The sequence below is a fragment of the Gossypium hirsutum genome, chromosome D07 (genome assembly GCF_007990345.1).
Source record: "Gossypium hirsutum isolate 1008001.06 chromosome D07, Gossypium_hirsutum_v2.1, whole genome shotgun sequence".
Taxonomy (NCBI): domain Eukaryota; kingdom Viridiplantae; phylum Streptophyta; class Magnoliopsida; order Malvales; family Malvaceae; genus Gossypium; species Gossypium hirsutum.
Genome location: NC_053443.1, coordinates 47,139,869 through 47,157,760, shown reverse-complemented (window position 1 = coordinate 47,157,760; position 17,892 = coordinate 47,139,869). Strand labels below are relative to the sequence as shown.

The 17,892-nt window shown below is 33.3% G+C and overlaps 1 protein-coding gene across 1 annotated transcript; it reads left to right on the top strand.

Moving 5' to 3' along the window:
• The first annotated feature begins 9,461 nt into the window (after positions 1-9,461).
• Positions 9,462-17,019, top strand: LOC107956220 (uncharacterized). The gene is made up of 2 exons (XM_016891942.1): positions 9,462-9,562; positions 16,287-17,019. The coding sequence occupies exons 1-2, from the start codon at positions 9,462-9,464 to the stop codon at positions 17,017-17,019; spliced, it is 834 nt and encodes a 277-aa protein (XP_016747431.1).
• The last annotated feature ends 873 nt before the right edge of the window (positions 17,020-17,892 follow it).

The following is a 17,892-nucleotide window of genomic DNA, read 5'->3' as shown; positions in this document are numbered from 1 at the left end:
TTCTCCATTGGAAAATACTCTGACGAAGTACTATGTGATGTTGTCCCAATGCACGTGGGCCATTTGTTACTTGGACGCTCATGGCAATTTGATCACCGAGTTTCGCACAATGGATATTCAAATAGATATACCTTTAAGCATATGGGAAGGAACGTGACTTTAGCACCGTTGACGCCAAAACAAGTCTATGAAGACCAAATCAAGTTGAAACATTCTGTAGAACAAGCGAGAGAAAAAGAAAAGAGTGAAAACACAAAAGAAAAGAAAAATGAAAAAGAGAGGAAAAACTACGAAAGAAAAGGAAAATAAAGTGAAAAAAAGAAAAAGATGAAAAAGAAAGAGAAAGTGAAAAATTGAGTGCATTTGCGAGAGTTAGTGATGTTCGGAAAGCTTGATGAGGAAACAATCTCTTCTTGTGCTTATGTACAAGGAGAATGTGTTTATTACCAACGACTTACCTGAAAACCTGCCTTCTTCGATTGAGACTCTTTTACAGGAATATCAAGATGTTTTTCCTGACGAAACTCTGAGTGGGCTACAACCTCTTCATGGGATCGAGCATCAGATTGATTTCGTTCCTAGCACTGTCATTCCAAATAGGCCAGCTTATAGAATGAACCCTGAAGAAACTAAAGAGTTACAATGGCAAGTTCAAGAGTTGATGCAAAAAGGCTACATCCGCGAAAGCCTTAGCCCCTGTGCCATTTCGGTCTGGCTGGTTTCAAAGAAAGATGGCACATGGCGAATGTGTGTCGACTGTCGAGCCGTGAACAAAATAACTGTTAAGTCCTGGTATCCGATACCTCACCTAGAAGATATGCTTGACGAACTAAGTGGTGCCAAGTTATTTACAAAAATTGATTTAAAGAGCGGTTACCACCAAATTTGTATGCGAGAAGACGACGAATGGAAGACGACCTTCAAAACCAAGCACGGCTTGTACGAGTGGATGGTCATGCCATTTGGCCTAACCAACGCACTTAGTACATTTATGAGGTTAATGAATTACGTGTTAAGATCCTTCTTTGGTAAGTTTGTTGTTGTGTATTTTGACGATGTCCTCATTTATAGCAAAACTTTGGAAGATCATATTACGCATCTCAGGTCTGTTTTAGAAGTTCTTAGAAAGGAGACTTTATATGCTAATATTAAGAAATGCACTTTTTTTTTTCTGATAATGTTGTTTTCTTAGGTTTTGTGGTCAGTTCGAGAGCCCTGGAAGTAGATTAAGAAGAGATTAAAGCAAACCAAGAGTGGTCGAGACAGACTAGCATAAGCCAAGTCTGAAGTTTCCTTGGATTGGCGAGTTTTTATAGGCGATTCGTGCCCAACTTCAGCACCGTAGCCGCACCTTTGACAAGTGTGATAAAAAAGAATTCGTCCTTTCATTGGACTGAAGAGCAAGAAAAAAACATTTGTTTTACTTACAGAACATCTTACTAATGCACCTTTACTTGCCTTACCTGATTTCACTAAAACATTTGAAATTAAATGTGATGCTTTAGGTGTTGGTCTAGGGTCCATGTTGACTCAAGACGGAAGACCTATTACGTACTTTAGTGAGAAACTAAATGGAGCCGCCCTCAATTACCTCGTTTACGACAAAGAGATGTATGCACTAATCTGAACTCTAGAGATGTGGCAACACTATTTATGGCCGAAAGAGTTCGTGATTCACTCTAATCACGAGGCTTTGAAGCACATTAAGGGCCAGCAAAAATTGAATAAATGCCATGCCAAGTGGGTTGAATACCTTGAATCATTTCCTTACGTCATCAAGTACAAAAAGGTAAAGATAATATCGTGGCTGATGCACTATCAAGGAGGTACACTTTACTATCAACCCTTGATTCTAAATTGCTTGGATTTTCCTTGTTGAAAGATTTGTATGCCAATGATAATGAATTTGGTGAGATATTTGCTGCCTGTGAGAATGCATTTGTTGAGAAATTGTATAGGTACGAAGGCTTTCTTTTCAAGGAAGGAAAACCATGTATTCCACAAAGTTCCGTTCGAGATCTCCTTGTACTTGAGGTGCACAGTGGCGGACTTATGAGCTATTTTAGAATTAGCAAAACTATGTCAACACTATAAGAGCACTTCTATTGGCCTAAAATGAAGAAAGATGTTGAACGAATTTGTGCACATTGCATAACATGTAAGAGACCAAGTCCAAGATTCAACCCCATGAACTGTACACCCCGCTGCCAATACCCGAAGGCCTTTGGATCGACGTCACAATGGAATTTATCCTCGGATTGCCGTGAACAAAAATGGGGAAGGATTCTATTTTCGTTGTAGTAGATAGGTTTTCTAAAATGTCGCATTTTATTGCCTGTACAACTACTGATGATGCTGTTCATATTTCTAATCTTTACTGTAGGAAAGTCGTACGGCTGCATGAAATTTCGAAAACGATCGTGTCTGATCGTGATACCATGTTTCTAAGTCACTTTTAGAGATCCTTGTGGGGAAAGATCGAAACCGAACTTCTATTCTCAACCACTTGTCATCCTTAAACTGACGGCCAAACCGAGGTGGTCAATCATGTATTATCGACATTACTTAGAGCGATCATCCGGAAAAAATTAACGTCATGGGAGGAATATTTGCCGCATATTGAGTTCGCCTATAACCGATCAGTTCATTCAGCAACCAAATATTCTCTTTTTGAAATAGTTTATGGTTTTAATCCCCTGACACCATTGGATTTGTTGCCTCTGCCTAACGATCAGCTTATTCATGCAGATGCTAAGAAGAAAGCCGAGTATGTGAATGAACTACATAAGAAGGTGCGAGATAACATTGAGGAGAGAATGAAGATTTACGCGAAAAAGGCCAACAAGGGTCGAAAGCGAGTTGTGTTCAAACCTGGTGATTGGGTCTAGGTTCATATACAAGGAACGATTCCCAGCCCAACAGAGGACCAAATTACTACCCCGAGAAGATGGACCATTTCAAGTCTTAGAACGCATTAACGAAAATTCCTACAAACTTGATTTTCCAGGTGAGTGTAACATTAGTGCGAGCTTCAACGTTTCTGACTTAAAGCCATTTGATGCAGATTCTAACTTGAGGACAAGTCATCTTGAAGAGGGGGATGATGCGATCATGCCCCGTAATCAGCCCAGCTCGGGCAAGGAACCCATAGTGCTTCCTCAAGGACCAATTACGCGAGCCCATGCTAAGCAATTCAAGGAAGTGATATCGGCTTTTGTTTAACAATTATGGGACGAGATGTTAGCTGGAAACGTTGAGCACAATTGGGCTAGCTCCACGAACTTCCCGTGTAGCTTTTTGCAAGCTGATCCTAACTCTATTTCAGCTCAATGAGCTCGAACCAGCTCAAATCCAGCTCCATTTAATTTATGCTTTAATATAGCTGCTGGAATAAATTATTTGAATTAGTTAAATTAGTTAAATCACCTCAATTAATTGTTAGTGTTTAATTTATTTAAATCTGGACAAATTTAATTATGTGTGTTAAATATGTTTTATGCATGTTATTAATATGTCTTAAGTCCATTAAATATATTCTAATTAGTACAGCTTTTTAATGTGTCCTAGATTCAAACGTTTTAATTATGTCCAAATTTTAGACAAATTTAATGATGTCTAAATTGTGTCCAGCCGAATTTAATGCTGTTTCCTTTTCTAAAGTGTGTCCAGCCGAATTTAATGCTGCTGATTAAATGTGCCTCAAAACTGCTTTAAATTGACGAATTTAATGTGCAGGTGCATGCTTGGACGGTAATTTAATGGTGTTGATTCCTCTTTCCCAAATGCCTTTTTCGTTTACCACAATGCCATGTTTCGCCCATTTGAGGGAATGCATGAGCAACATATAGATGAAGTTTAGAACCAATTAATTCTTCATTTATCAAAGAGCCGAATTAAAGAAAACCAGCTACTTTTTTTAGTGTCTATAGGTGCATTTTCGTGGAATTAAAAGGCCATGTCTGCTCACAATTATTTGGCCGCCCATTCCATTTTCCCAAGTTAGGCAATGAGCTCTCCAAGAAATTTTAAAGACGTTCACATTGCTGGAATTCTTTGTACATGATATGGTTGTTCGTTTCAGAGTTTTCTCACCTCAAAGGACTGCTCAAGACCTCTTTAATTGCTGGTAACTTTTAAGCAATAGTTGCACATTGAATGAGCTTATTTAAGCTCATTGGTCGAACCTATCTGCTGCCATGCACCATTCAAGTTTTCCAAGTTCATTGCTTAATCTAGAAGCTGCCTCTTGGACTCACATTCAGCTGAATTTAGCTACAGCATTTTAATAGTTTTAATTTTGGAATTTTCTAGCTTATTCTAGCTACATTTACTTAGTCTTTAAGCTTGTTTGCTGAAAATTTAGCTAGCTAGTAGATAGGCTATAAATACTTTGCTCTTTCATTGTAAAAAGGACTTTTGATAATTTTGTTAATGAACTGCTGCCGAATTTGTGAGGTAACTTTCTCTCAAATTTCGTTCGAGACCTAAAATACTTATCTAGCTTTTAGTGGCATCTACCCGAGTCTCTTTTTGAACTTATCACTCTTTTAAACTGAGTGTGGCACTCATCCTTTATACCTTTGGCTCATACTTATCTAAGTATCGGGTCAAGGTCCAGAAATTACCAATTACAAACATCTTAAGGTCCTATAAGTTTTGGGTCGACACTCGTTATAGTGTTGGTTCTTATTTGATCCTTAAGCCCCATTTTGAACCATTTCTTTCACAAACAAAATTCCGAATCCATTTCATTTTTGACCTAATCTAAACCATTTCATACCCTTATTTGCCATTGACCAAAACCGAATTCCATCTTTCCATCCTAACCTAAATACATCTTTCTTTCCTATTTCGAGCCCACCTTGATTATCATAAACCAAACTTAGTTTCATCTTGACTAAACTTCTAAATCAAACCATATTTCTTCGTTTAACGATCGGGCACTTAATCGACTCAGATCAATCTACTAAATCGAGATCGCATCATTACTCTGACAGTTAAAATAAGGTGACAAATATTGAGGCAATGATCTTATCACTCTCTTGAGATGACACATGCTTTCCGGTGATAACAACTAATGCAAAATGGTTTTATTACATACGTCTCTCAAGATAAAACAAACCCAATTATCCATTGTACACCTAAGTAACTTCAACAGGTTAGATACTTATATAGTGAAGATAACTTCAACAACCTTCTTATCCTCTTTCTACATGTAGCATTGGTTGTACCTACTTCGTTCATAATCTCACTTCGATAAAAGATAAACTCCTTCTCAAAGCCATTACATGAACCTTTTTGGGGGTATTCACGACATCAAAAAGGATACAAATGTTTTCATGCTACTACTAATAAATACTTTGTTTCTATTGATGTCACATTTTTTGAAGTCTCTCCTTATTTCACCTATCAAATTCTTGATCAAAAGGACGTTGAAAAAAATTCTTCCACTTCCTAATTTTTCATTCTTAATATAGAACCTCCTTCAAAACCTCTTTAGGTTTACTCCAGACGATCAACTACATCCTTGTAACATTCCACTTATGGTACAAAGCAAAAATATACCAATTGACTCATCTCCTTAAGTAACATCTTCTCCAGCTTTAGTTGTGCCTCAAATAGATGAAATTTTTGTCCTTCAAAAAGGTATTCATTCCTCTCGTAACCCTTATCTTCTTTATAATTTTTTGAGTTTTTATCACCCTCATGTTCTTCCGTCACCTCATTTTTGTCCAACGTGTCCATTACTAATACTATTAGTGCAACAAAGGTAGAACTAGGAATGTAGAAAACTATGGTAAATGAGATAAATGCTTGTCATGCTAATCATACATGGGATCTTGCTCCTCTACCATCTAGAAAAACTGTTTTTGGTTTTCATGTGTGTATATAGTTAAAAAAAGGTTCTAGTGGCAAGATAGAACGAATGAAGACTAGTTTAGTTGCACAACAGTATACATAAATTCCTGGTATCGGTTATGGAGAGACTTTTTCTCATGATGCTAAAATTGCTTCAATTCAATTATTGATTTCTCTTGCTACGGTGCATTGTTGGGATATTCATCCTTGGATATTAAGAATGCATTTCTCCATGGTGATTTAACTGAAAAAGTCTATATAGAGCAACCACTCAGTTTTGTTGCTCATGGGGAGTTTGGTTTGGCATGTCCTGGGTTATGAATTCCACTATTGTGAATGATGCTACATACTACAGAAGTGGTATACCAATGCACCAGCTTTCGATTCTTTATCTATTTGAACTTAGGCTTTTACTTACATCAAAGTATACGAGTCACGCATACATAGCCCATCATCCACTCCTGATTAAGATATTCCACACTATGAATGTCACAAGTGAATAAATCCATAAATAGATTAAAGATCTATTTTGCTTGGGTCCAATCAGATGTACTGTCAGCCCAGTCAGTCATTGTTCTGATATGAGTAAAGTCAAAGACTATTTAGTTCTGATTAATATAGCAATTCGAGGTGGGTGCTTAGGTTGTCATCCACATTCCTGTTCAAGGGTAATCGACTTAAATTAGAAAAAAAGAAAAGAAAGAAAGAAAGAAAGGGAACTTAATCTTTCATTTTACGAATTATGTTCCAATCTTATGCTTATTGATTAATTTATGATGAATTGAGAATTTTGGTTTGGTACTACACACTCAATTGAAATTGTAAAGTTTAGAGACTTAGTGTCTTTTGAAATGTGTTGAAGTTTGGATATATTCTCTTGAGTTTTCCAACGGTGTTTATACATTGCATATCGAAGGAAAGGTTATTTCACATGAGCACGAAGGTCTATTAGTCTCAGTTACACTTAATTGTATGAGTTTTTGTTGTTATTATATCTAATCAACATGTGGGGTTTCGTTAAAGTACATGAATACATATTTGTTGGTTTTTATGGTGCGTAAATGATATTTTGGTTGTTGATTCGATTTAAGGCTCTTTAGGTTGCATTTTAGTTGTTTTTCTTGAGGACAAGAAAAATTTCAAGTGTGGGGGTGTGATAAGTGCATATATTATACACATTTTAGGCCTGAACATTTAGCATTTTGCACAATCCTTAGGTAAAATATTGCATATTAGTTCCGATTGCATGTTTTGAATGTCATTTACATTTATTTACCTTTCTAATGATTTTCCTTTATTTTATGCGCTTTTGAGTAATCAAGTTTTGATTGAGTGTTTTTGAACATGAAACAGGTGTATGGAATCTTGAGGCTTGGGTTTTTGAGACCATCGAAAGATTAAACGAAGATCCGATGCAAAAAAATAGCCGAAAATGAGGAGTTTTGAGCCCTGACACAACAATTTGGCATCTCACGCGTGAGTAGAGGTGCCTTAGTGTGAGAAATGGACTTATGTTGACGCCCTTGTGCCGAGAACCCCATGCGCCTTAGCGCCATATTGTGGGGCCCCGCACCAATCAACTTGTTTTGACTCAAAATTCCGTGTTTTGATGAAGTATTAAGAGCACTTTGGTCTTTTATGGGTTTTATGACCTAAATCAAGTTTTTTGTAACCTAATTGAGGTATAAAAGATACTATAAATACTCTATTTTCAGAGGGAGTTAAACTTTTGGCCATTTAGAGACTGAATAACTACTTTTGTTTATTTTGCATTCTTTCGATTTTATGGGTTTCTAAACCCTCTTTTCTAGTGACGAATTGCATACTTTTTTTTATGTCTTAGTTTAAATTTATGTGATGTGAATGTGTGATCTAGCTTAGATGAACCCCGTTGTGGTGAGTTTGTTAGTTAGAATTAGGTCTCTCTTGTTCTTAATGCTGCCAAAAAGTTAAATATTGGGTGCTAAGTTACATGATTATTTATCGGCTAGTGAAGTAATTTCAAACAAGCTGCCTCTTGGTTACCGAATAGGTAAGGAGAGATTGATTGCTCGGTGCGGAGTCAACAACTAGAACTAATTTACTAAAGATGTCAATGACACCTTTATGTCGATGATCGAATTCATAAATCAAAAGAAGATCTACATTTGACTAGAGCTTTTCCCCATTGATTTTTCCAAAACTTTTAATTATTTCTTTCTTTAATTTTAGTTTTCAATTTAAATTTAGTTTTTGGTTACATAAAAACTCCCCTTTCAGTTTACTTTTATTGTTTTTGCTTGAAGAAATAAATTTATTACCGATCTATATAGATACAACCCTACTTGCTGCTTATACTAAGTACTCTTTTTTAAGTAAGTTTTATTTTTGTAGGTCTTGACAACCTACCAAATGGTAAGAAGTACTGTACTCTCAATGAGAGAACTTAAGTTTTAATCGTGAAGACAATATGGTTATAAAAAGCAACCACAAAGTCCAAAAAATTTAATCTTCATAATTCGTAAAACGAAAATAAAAAATATGTGGTAATACAAAAAATAATTAGGTTATGATGTTACATCGTCTAGCCAACCAGCCTTTTACATCCAACAATTGCCCTAATTTATGCAAAACATTACCTAATCGATTAAATCCAATTCAACTAAATTGATTTAATTGTATTTTAGTTTATTTTCATTTTGGTTGAAAAAAAATGGATTCAAGTAGATTTAATGTATCAGTAGTTGAATTTGATTGTTGAAACCAAATAAACCAACATATTTTTATTAATAAATATAATTCGAAGTAAAATATTTACAATTAATTGTTTTATCAAACTAAACTAAAATGAAAAAGAAATGTAAGCGGATCAAATGTTTGTTGTAATGCAGACAACGTCAAGCCTGTCAACTAAGGAAAAATATGTTTTTTTTTTTTTACTTATATGGCTTTAGTCATTAAAAAAAATAATGATTACATCAAATATTAAATAATCTATAACTATATATTAAAATAGTGTCTAAATTATGCCTTCTTTTTACATCTGTCATCAGATAAAGCGCTCTCTCTTTTTAATATATTTTTTAAAATAATGGTATAATTTTAGTTTTAATCCTTAAAATATACTAAAAATTTATATATACCTCATGCTGACACGTGGCACACCCACTTGACTTCTGTTTTTTATTTTCATTTTATAACAATAATTAATTTTTAATTTTATAACAATAATTAATTTTCAATTTTGGTCTTTCTAATATGTTTAAAATTGAGATTTAATTTTTCATATTCCAAAAGGTTACCTAGTCGGCAAGTGAAATTGTAAAAGCTTCTCTCAATTAGGTTCAAGCATTATGAGTTAATTCACAATAGATACCAGAAGAACACTCTGAATTCTGGCGGTCGAGCGACTTTTGATGAAACGTGGGTTCATTTATTCATTAATGGGCACAGTGGCTAGATCCACGAGAAATATATCAACTGGTAGGGTATTATGTTACTAGTCTGGAAATTAGATCTTGGGGTTCAATTGATATCTAGGTAAATGCACATCTTTTGAGGCTGAACTTTGGGGTATTCTAGATGGACTACTCATTATGCTCAGCAAGGGTTATAAACAGGCCATGATTCAGACAGATAAGTTGGATGTGGTTCAAGCCTTGACTGATAATGGGTTGGAGGATTCAGGTATCACTATACTTAGAAGGGTCCAACGGATTATGAGGTCAGTAGGACAGTGGCGAATTAGGTATATACCCAGAGAAGATAACACAATTGCAGATCAATTGGCTAAGCTAAGTTTAGCATGGCACTCAAGCTTACAAGTCTTTGATAATGCTTTCAATGCAGTTTTAGAGGCGCTAGAATAAGACAAAGTGCATGTTTCTTTTGAGAAATATAATTTGATGTAATTTGTTTATATTTTCATCAAAAAAAATTGAGATTTAATCTTTATACTTTAATTTTTAACATAATTTTTTCTTTATATTTTTATAATGTTATTTATTAGTTTAAATAGTTAATATAGTTAACTTTTCAATTAAAATGTTATGTGGTTATATACAATTTTTGAAAGTAGATTTTTAAATTCGAAAAGTAGAGGGATTAAATTCTTGAAAATAAAAGTAGGAGGACTAAATTTAAAATTTACAAAGTGTAGAGACTTAAAGTCATGGTTGTTTGAATCGAACCGAATTAGCTAGGGCATCGATCCGGAGAGAGGCATTAAACCAGTTGAGTCGAGAACTAGTACGAACTGATTGAACCGGGCTAAAAATGGATTGAGTCGAATTCTTTTTTATGATTTATTTGATCAAATCGTACAAATCAGTGACATGACCTATTTGACCACCAATTCAGTTTTAAAAATCTTGCTTAAAGTACATTTTAAAATTCAAATATTTACTCTATAATTTAACAAAAAAAATAATAATTAACCCTGAAACATAATAAATCCATAGCAGTAAATATCAATTTAACAACACTATCTACAAATATGGCACAAGTTTATATCATAACTTCGACACGTGTAGGGATATATATATATATATACATATATATTAAAATAGAAAAACGAAACAATAATGAAAAGGAAGAAAGTGAAAGGCATAAGTTAGAGGGCTAGTGTGGTGTTTATCCAAATGAAATCAATTAGTGAGAAAATATCTATTGCCTTTTAGATTTGGTGTAAATGATTAATCAAAACAAGTCATACTTACATTTTCTCCATTTGCTTTTACGAATTATGTTAGTTAATTGTACTTATAAGCGAAATAAATGAATAAAAACTAAAACAACAGCAGCAACGTGCAAAGGAACAAACAAGTCATTATCAATTAATGCAATTGGGTCCATTAGTGCCCTCATATTGACACCACTCTTTTCCTCTACAACCCCAATGGCCCTTGCCTTTTCATCATGATTTCTGCTATTTTCCATGTCTAATTAGTAGGAGGATGTCATTTATATATATATATATTAGTTTATTTCTATTGTTTTTACTCCATCTAATTTTTTAATTTAATCAGGCATAATTATTTTATTCATAGTAAGGTTTCATTGATGACGGATAAAATAATATCTCTATTTCTATATCTAAATCTATATATATTTATACTATACTTAAAATCTTTACTTGAGTTGGTGTCTCGAGTTTATCTAATATTAATTTAGTAGACAAATTTAATTAAAAAAATTAATTTTTTCATACAAAATAAATTATATTATTTTTAAGGTATTTTTTTGGTAGAAAATAAAGCATAAGCAATTAACTAAAATTATAAAGCCTCAACATATTCTATTTTTGAATGTAGCGTATGTTGGATATCATTTTCCAATATGTGTCTCATATTCTGTGGCAGGTCATCAAGAACAACTAACTGATTCATCATACCTCCTGTCTCCTTAGTTATGCAATCAACAACCTTGTTGCTATCTCTCAAAATATGTCGGCATTTTCACCTCCCAACTCTTATAGAACCATTCACGAATCATTCTAACTTCGGCTATATTACTAACCGCAACTAATCCATTGCGCAGAGTATCAATTAGTAGAGCATTATCACTTTCAATCTTTACCTTTCGAAAACCCCATGATCAAGCTAATTTCAATCCTTTCAACATTGACAATGACTCAATTTGAAAAATGTCTACCATCTCATAACCATTTCAAAACCTACCATCCAACATCCAGTTGGACCTCTTATTACTCCACCAATAGCAGCCCTTAATTTACTTATCGACATCGACCCATCCACATTAATTTTGACCCATTCAGTACATTAATTTTCAAAGTATTATTAATTTTTATGTTTTCATAAAATAAAATCAATAACAAATTGATACATAATAAAATTTAAACTTAAATTACTATAATTTTTAAACACTCAACTTTATTATATAACTAAATCCTCATATAAATATATATTTTTTGTCTATCATCCTCATATAAATGTATATTTTTTTTTGTCTATCATGCCTCACATAAATATTTAACAAATATTTTTTTTACATAAATTATAATCTAATATATATTGAAATGGTGGAAATTGAGGAATTATTTGTACAATCATTTTAACTTTGACTAATGAATTTGGAATTGATAACAAAATGTTGGCATTTGATGCAGGTTTGAGCTGTTCATAAATTCGGCTGCGTTAATTTACCTAAATAATATAAAAAAATTAAATATTAAAATAGATTGTTAGTTGGATTATATATGAAAATAGTATATTTTTTTGGGTTGTGCCTATTTGACAGGTGCAATCACTTTTTTTATAATAAAATATTATTTTTACTTTAAATAAAATATTATTATTTTATTTTTATTAGAAATATTTAAATATATATACATGTTAAAATACAGTCAACGGGTCAAAATACGGGTTAAAAATACCCGAGACCAGCTGCGCCTGTCAGATAGGCACCACCGGTGGCGCCTGACAGGTAGGCGCCACTGCCTCCCCCCTGCGCCCCTCTGCCCCGTACAAAAATATTTTTTTGTTATTAATTATTATTTATAAATTGTTTATGTTTAGTGTTTATGGTTTTGGGTTAATATTTTGTATGAATATATTTTTTTTGTTTTTTTTATAATTATTTTAAAATTAATTTGTTAGTAATTTAGGATTATGTTATAAATTGTTGTGTTTGTAATTATTTTAAAATTAATTTATTAGTAATTTAGGATTCTGTTATAAATTGTTGTGTTTAGTTTAGTATTTGGTGAGTTTTTAGTAATGTAAAATTATTTAGTTAAATATTTTGTTAGTAATTTATTATAAATTGTTGTGTTTTGTGAGGTTTTAGTAATGTAATTTTTTTTTAAAAAAATTTATAGTTATTTTGTTCAACCAGTTGCGCCTGTCAAATAGGTTGTGAGTTTTTAGTAATGTAATATAGTTATTTTGTTCAACCAGTCGTGCCAGTCAGATAGGCTCCACCAATCGCGCCTACCAGATAAGCGCCACCTACCCCATACCATTTTCGTATCTCTACACGGGTATATACTGATCTGGGGAAAAAATATAAGCAGTGGCGCCTATAAAAAAGGCGCCATCAATAAAATAATATTTAAAAAAAACAAAAAAATATTTTAATATAAAAAAGTACTCGCACCTGTCAGATAGGCGCGACCCCAAAAAAATATCATTTTCGTATATAATCTAGCTAACAACCTATTTCAATATTTAATTTTTTAAAATTATTTAGGTAAATTAACCATTGGTGAGGTTGCAACTTGAAATTTTTTTTTGGGTAAATTATAAAAATAGTCATCTAATTATAGCGTGTTTCTGTTTTGGTCACTTAAGTTAAAATTTTTTATTTTAGTCACTAACATTATTGAAATTTAATATTTAAGTGACTCAGTTAAATCTCTAGTGGCGACCTTTTTTTATTGGCATAATAGCAAAGTTATCCCTCAAATATTTACAGATTCTATTAATTTAGTCACAATTCTAAAAAATCAACAGATTTACCCCTCAGTTGTTACATATTTTGTCAATTTAATTTTACTTAATAATTCAAAAACAAAAATTTAAAAACTCTAAAAAGTATATTTAAAAGTGTTATAAAATAAAAGAGAGAGAATAAAGAACAAAGAGAATGGGAGAGCAAAGGGAGAACGTATTTTATTGATCAATCAGAATATTTACAAAGCTTCTCCAAAGTCTCTATTTATAGGCATAATATTTATAGGCATAAGAAGTATAAATGAAGTAGAGATCTACTTCTAATTACTATTAGAATTTAAAGTACATCGAAACTTATCTTGATCTTAATGGACATCCACTTAATAAGATATTCATAACACCCCCTTGCATGTCCATTTGTAGATAATATGTATCGTTAAAACCTTACTAAGATAAAAAACCTTGTGGAAAAAAAAATTTAGTGAAGGAAAAAGAGTTCGCATATCTATAATATGAATAATATATTGCCTCATTAAAAACCTTACAAGGAAAACTCAATGGGACAAAACCTCGGTTAAGGGAAAAAAAGTACAACGCATATATATTCCCCCTTATGAAAACATCACATACTTTCTCATATTTTATGTATTCAATCTTGAATACTAGCTTTTAAAATGACCATTTGAACATATTTGCTAAGCATTTATATCAACATTCTTTTGAAAGTTACGAGTGAGGGAAAATTTTGGGGGATATAAATTTTGATCTCTTCAGGAGTTTCAACAATAATCATAGCAAACTTTAATCATGATTCTTCTATAAATACACAAATAAATATTTTGGATCATTTTATAATCCTCCTTCAACTACTATTCACTATGTCAAATTTACCACATATTTTCAAATTATTTCAATTCATATAAATGAACAATTTCCCAAAAATTTCAATATGCTTCTAGCATTCTAAATCCTTCAAGGATTTTAATATAAAATTTACTATATAGTGATTCATAAAAGGTTGCAACAACAACCATTAGACGCAAATTAAATCTTTTATGAACTATCAATTTAATAATATATCTAAAGGTTATTGCATCCACTACAAAAGAATATTATATCTTTTCATATTAATGCTAGGGCTTTGATAATACTCTAAAATGACATACTTTTATATGTTAATTGCATATATATTTTGAGTATGATTCTACTAATTTGTGCTTTTTATGGTTTTTTATCTTGTAGGGACTAAGTTGAAGGCAAAAGGAAATTTGGGGGCAAAAAACATCAATTTAAAAATAAAATGGGCCATCATGCGAAATAGGAAAGAAGTGGTGCTAAAAATACAAAGTGTGAAAGACTTGGGGGCAAAAATTTTATTAGGATTATTGTTAGGATTATTTAGATTTAATTTCAACTTTTATCTTTATTTATCTTTTACAGTTTAAATAGGAACAAACTAGGTTTTCTATGTACTATAAATAGGGGATGGAGTGACACAAATTTGCATTCATCTTTTCTGTAAAAATTCAGTCTCCCTAAAGCTTTTAGCTTTGTTCCTTTTATTATTCAATAAAATTATATTTGATTAAACTTATTTCTTTTTTCCCGAAAAGCATGAGCTACTAAACTCATCTAGCCAAAGGTTTTTGAGATTCCATAAAAAAGGTTCATGAGGCTTAGAATCGACACCTAGCCTTCTCAACGAGTATTTATCGTTTCTCCGTATTACGGGACTGACGCTTCCGCCCATATCCTTCCAAAAGTGATTTTTCCATCTTGTGCAAAGGCGGCCGCTTTGTATGTTTTGGGAAGGTTGCACAGTCGTTTTGTTAGCTTACTGCGTTAGTGGTTGTCGAGCCCAAAAGACAAAATGGCATGGAATTCACAATTGAGAAATGATGATTTAGTGTAAGACAACCCCACAAAAGTGACGGTTGGCTAGAGTCAGGTTCCTCTAAATCATAAGTCTAAAATCTAAGTGGAGTTAGTGGTCGTAGGTGTCATCTTCCACTATAACTGGCTTATTTTTTCATGAGAATGATCACCTAAAAGCCTAGGATTGAACTCAAGGAGGATCGAGATAACTGGAGGCTGGTACCCCTCAAATCGAAGAACCCCTTCTCTCTATTCTGTTTAGTTTTACAATTTCAATTTCAATTTATACAATCTCAATTCGTCCATATTTTTAATTCTGTCTTTTCTATTTTTTTTAGGTACACCGTTTTTCATGGGCACAATTGTGCCCGGGATCTCAAGGAACAAGAAGTTGTACAAATCTAGTCTCTGAAGATTTGACCCTACTTCCCTTATACTATTCTTTTTGTTATTTTATAGGGATAAATTATTTTTTGTGCTTCCAACGACACACCAAATTTTGGCACCGTTGCTGGGGATTGATAACGTTCTAATCTTGTTTCTTTCTTTCTTATGACCAGATATGCTCTAGGAATTCTTGTGTTTGATTGAGAAATAGAAAAGATTGCGAGAGCTAATTGCAATGAAACAAAGCTACGTAAAAAGCAGTCGGAAGTGGTAGGGACTCAGAGAACCCATCGTCAGAAATAAAAACAGGTGATGAAGTTAAGTCTAGGGTTAATGAAAACTCTACTCAAACACTAGAAAACGAAAGAATAAGAGTCATCCACCAGAAGAAATGCTTAATGCTAGGGTTAACGAAAACCCGAATCTAGCACATCAACCTATGGCTCAAACGATTCAGCAATTGACCAAAGCTCTTGCAGAACAACTGCCGTTATGCATTGCGTATCCTACTATGGATTCTAATTTTGAACTGAAGTCAGGATTAATCTAGTTACTGTTGACTTTTCACGGATTACAAAATGAAAATTCACATAAACATCTAAAAAAGTTTCATATGGTTTGTTTTAGTATGAAACCTCAAGGCGTAACTGAGGATCAAATCAAATTGGGTGCTTTCCCTTTCTTCCTAGTAGATTCTGTTAGGGAATGATTGTTTTACCTACCTCCTGGATCTATTATAACTTGGACTGATATTTCCCATTTGTTTCTTAAAAGGTTTTTTCCAGCATCACGTGCAGCTGAGTTAAGGAGGGAGATTGTTGGGATAAGGCAAAAAGATGTGGAGTCTCTTTACGACTATAGGGAGCAATTCAAGAAATTCTGTGCAAGTTGCCCACAACATGGGATAACAGAACAATCTCTACTCCAATACTTCTATAAGGGCTTAAATCCCATAGAGATGAATATGGTGGATGCTGTCAGTGGAGGAACACTAGTCAACATGACTCCCCAACAGGCAAGGGACTTGATTTCCACGATGGCTGCAAATACTCAGCAATCTCGAGCCAATCCTGAACCCACCAGAGGGGTTCACCAGCTAAGTATTTTAGCTTTAGAAGATAAATTTGATCGACTTACTAATATCATGAATTCTCTTTTTGCAGTAAAAATAGGACTAACCCGATTGTGCGAAATTTGTGCAACACCCGAACATACAACTGATGCATGCCCTAGTTTGTGTGACGATACTATGACCCATTTAGATGTTGTGGGGAACTTTCCTAGACTGCCCCAAAGGCGATATAACCCATATGCAAATACATATAACCCAGGATGGAAAGACTATCCTAACTTGAGTTATGGGGCAAACCTGCAGTATAACCAGCCATACCAAAATCGTTTTCCACAACAGCCGCGAGATTCAAGTACCTCTTTAGAAACCATGGTTAATAAATTAGCAGCTAATATGCTTGATTTGCAACAGAAAATTGAGATGTCTATAAGATAATTGACCACATCAATTAAGAAAAATGAACTCACAAAGAAAGATGCTGTCACAAATGGAACCTAACCCAAGACAACACGCAAATGCAGTGACGTTGTGAAGTGGAAAAGTACTGGAACCAAATCCTGGTAGGAATCTTGATCAAGATTCTGCCTAGAAAAAGCAAAAGAACGATGGACAGGTCTGAACGAAAACTCCACTGCCCATAATTCAACCTCCGTTTCCAAGATGATTGAACCAATATCGAAGAGGTAAGGAGGAAAAAGAGATCCTCGAAACATTCAGAAACGTCGAGATCAACATACCATTGTTGGATACCATCAAACAAATTCTGCTATATGCCAAGTTCTTGAAAGTTTTCAAGAGAGCATTTAATAAAATTGTTCTGTCTTTTATTAAATAAACTACTAAATTTAAATAGAGAAAAGAGTCATAACCTAATAGGGGAAATACTTCCCTTATTCTAATAAACTATTAAAAGATAAAATAAAATATTCCTAGAATATCTCAAATGATTTATTCTAAGATTTATCTACCTAAATAAGATTTATCTACCTAAATAACTTTAAAATATATCCTAAAATATATGGGTTTCACATATTTCAACACCCTCAAGTTGGTGCATATATATCAATCATGCCCAACTTGCTTACAAGAAAATCAAAGCTTGTCTTAGAGAGCCCTTTGGTGAGCATGTCAACAATTTGTTGTTTTGAAGGAACAAACGACATGCACACTTGGCCTTCTTCAATCTTCTCATTGATAAATTGTCTATCAATCTCAACATGTTTAGTTTTGTCATGCTGGACTGGGTTGTGAGCAATACTAATGGCAGTTTTGCTATCATAGTACAACTTCATTGGTGAAGTTATTGGT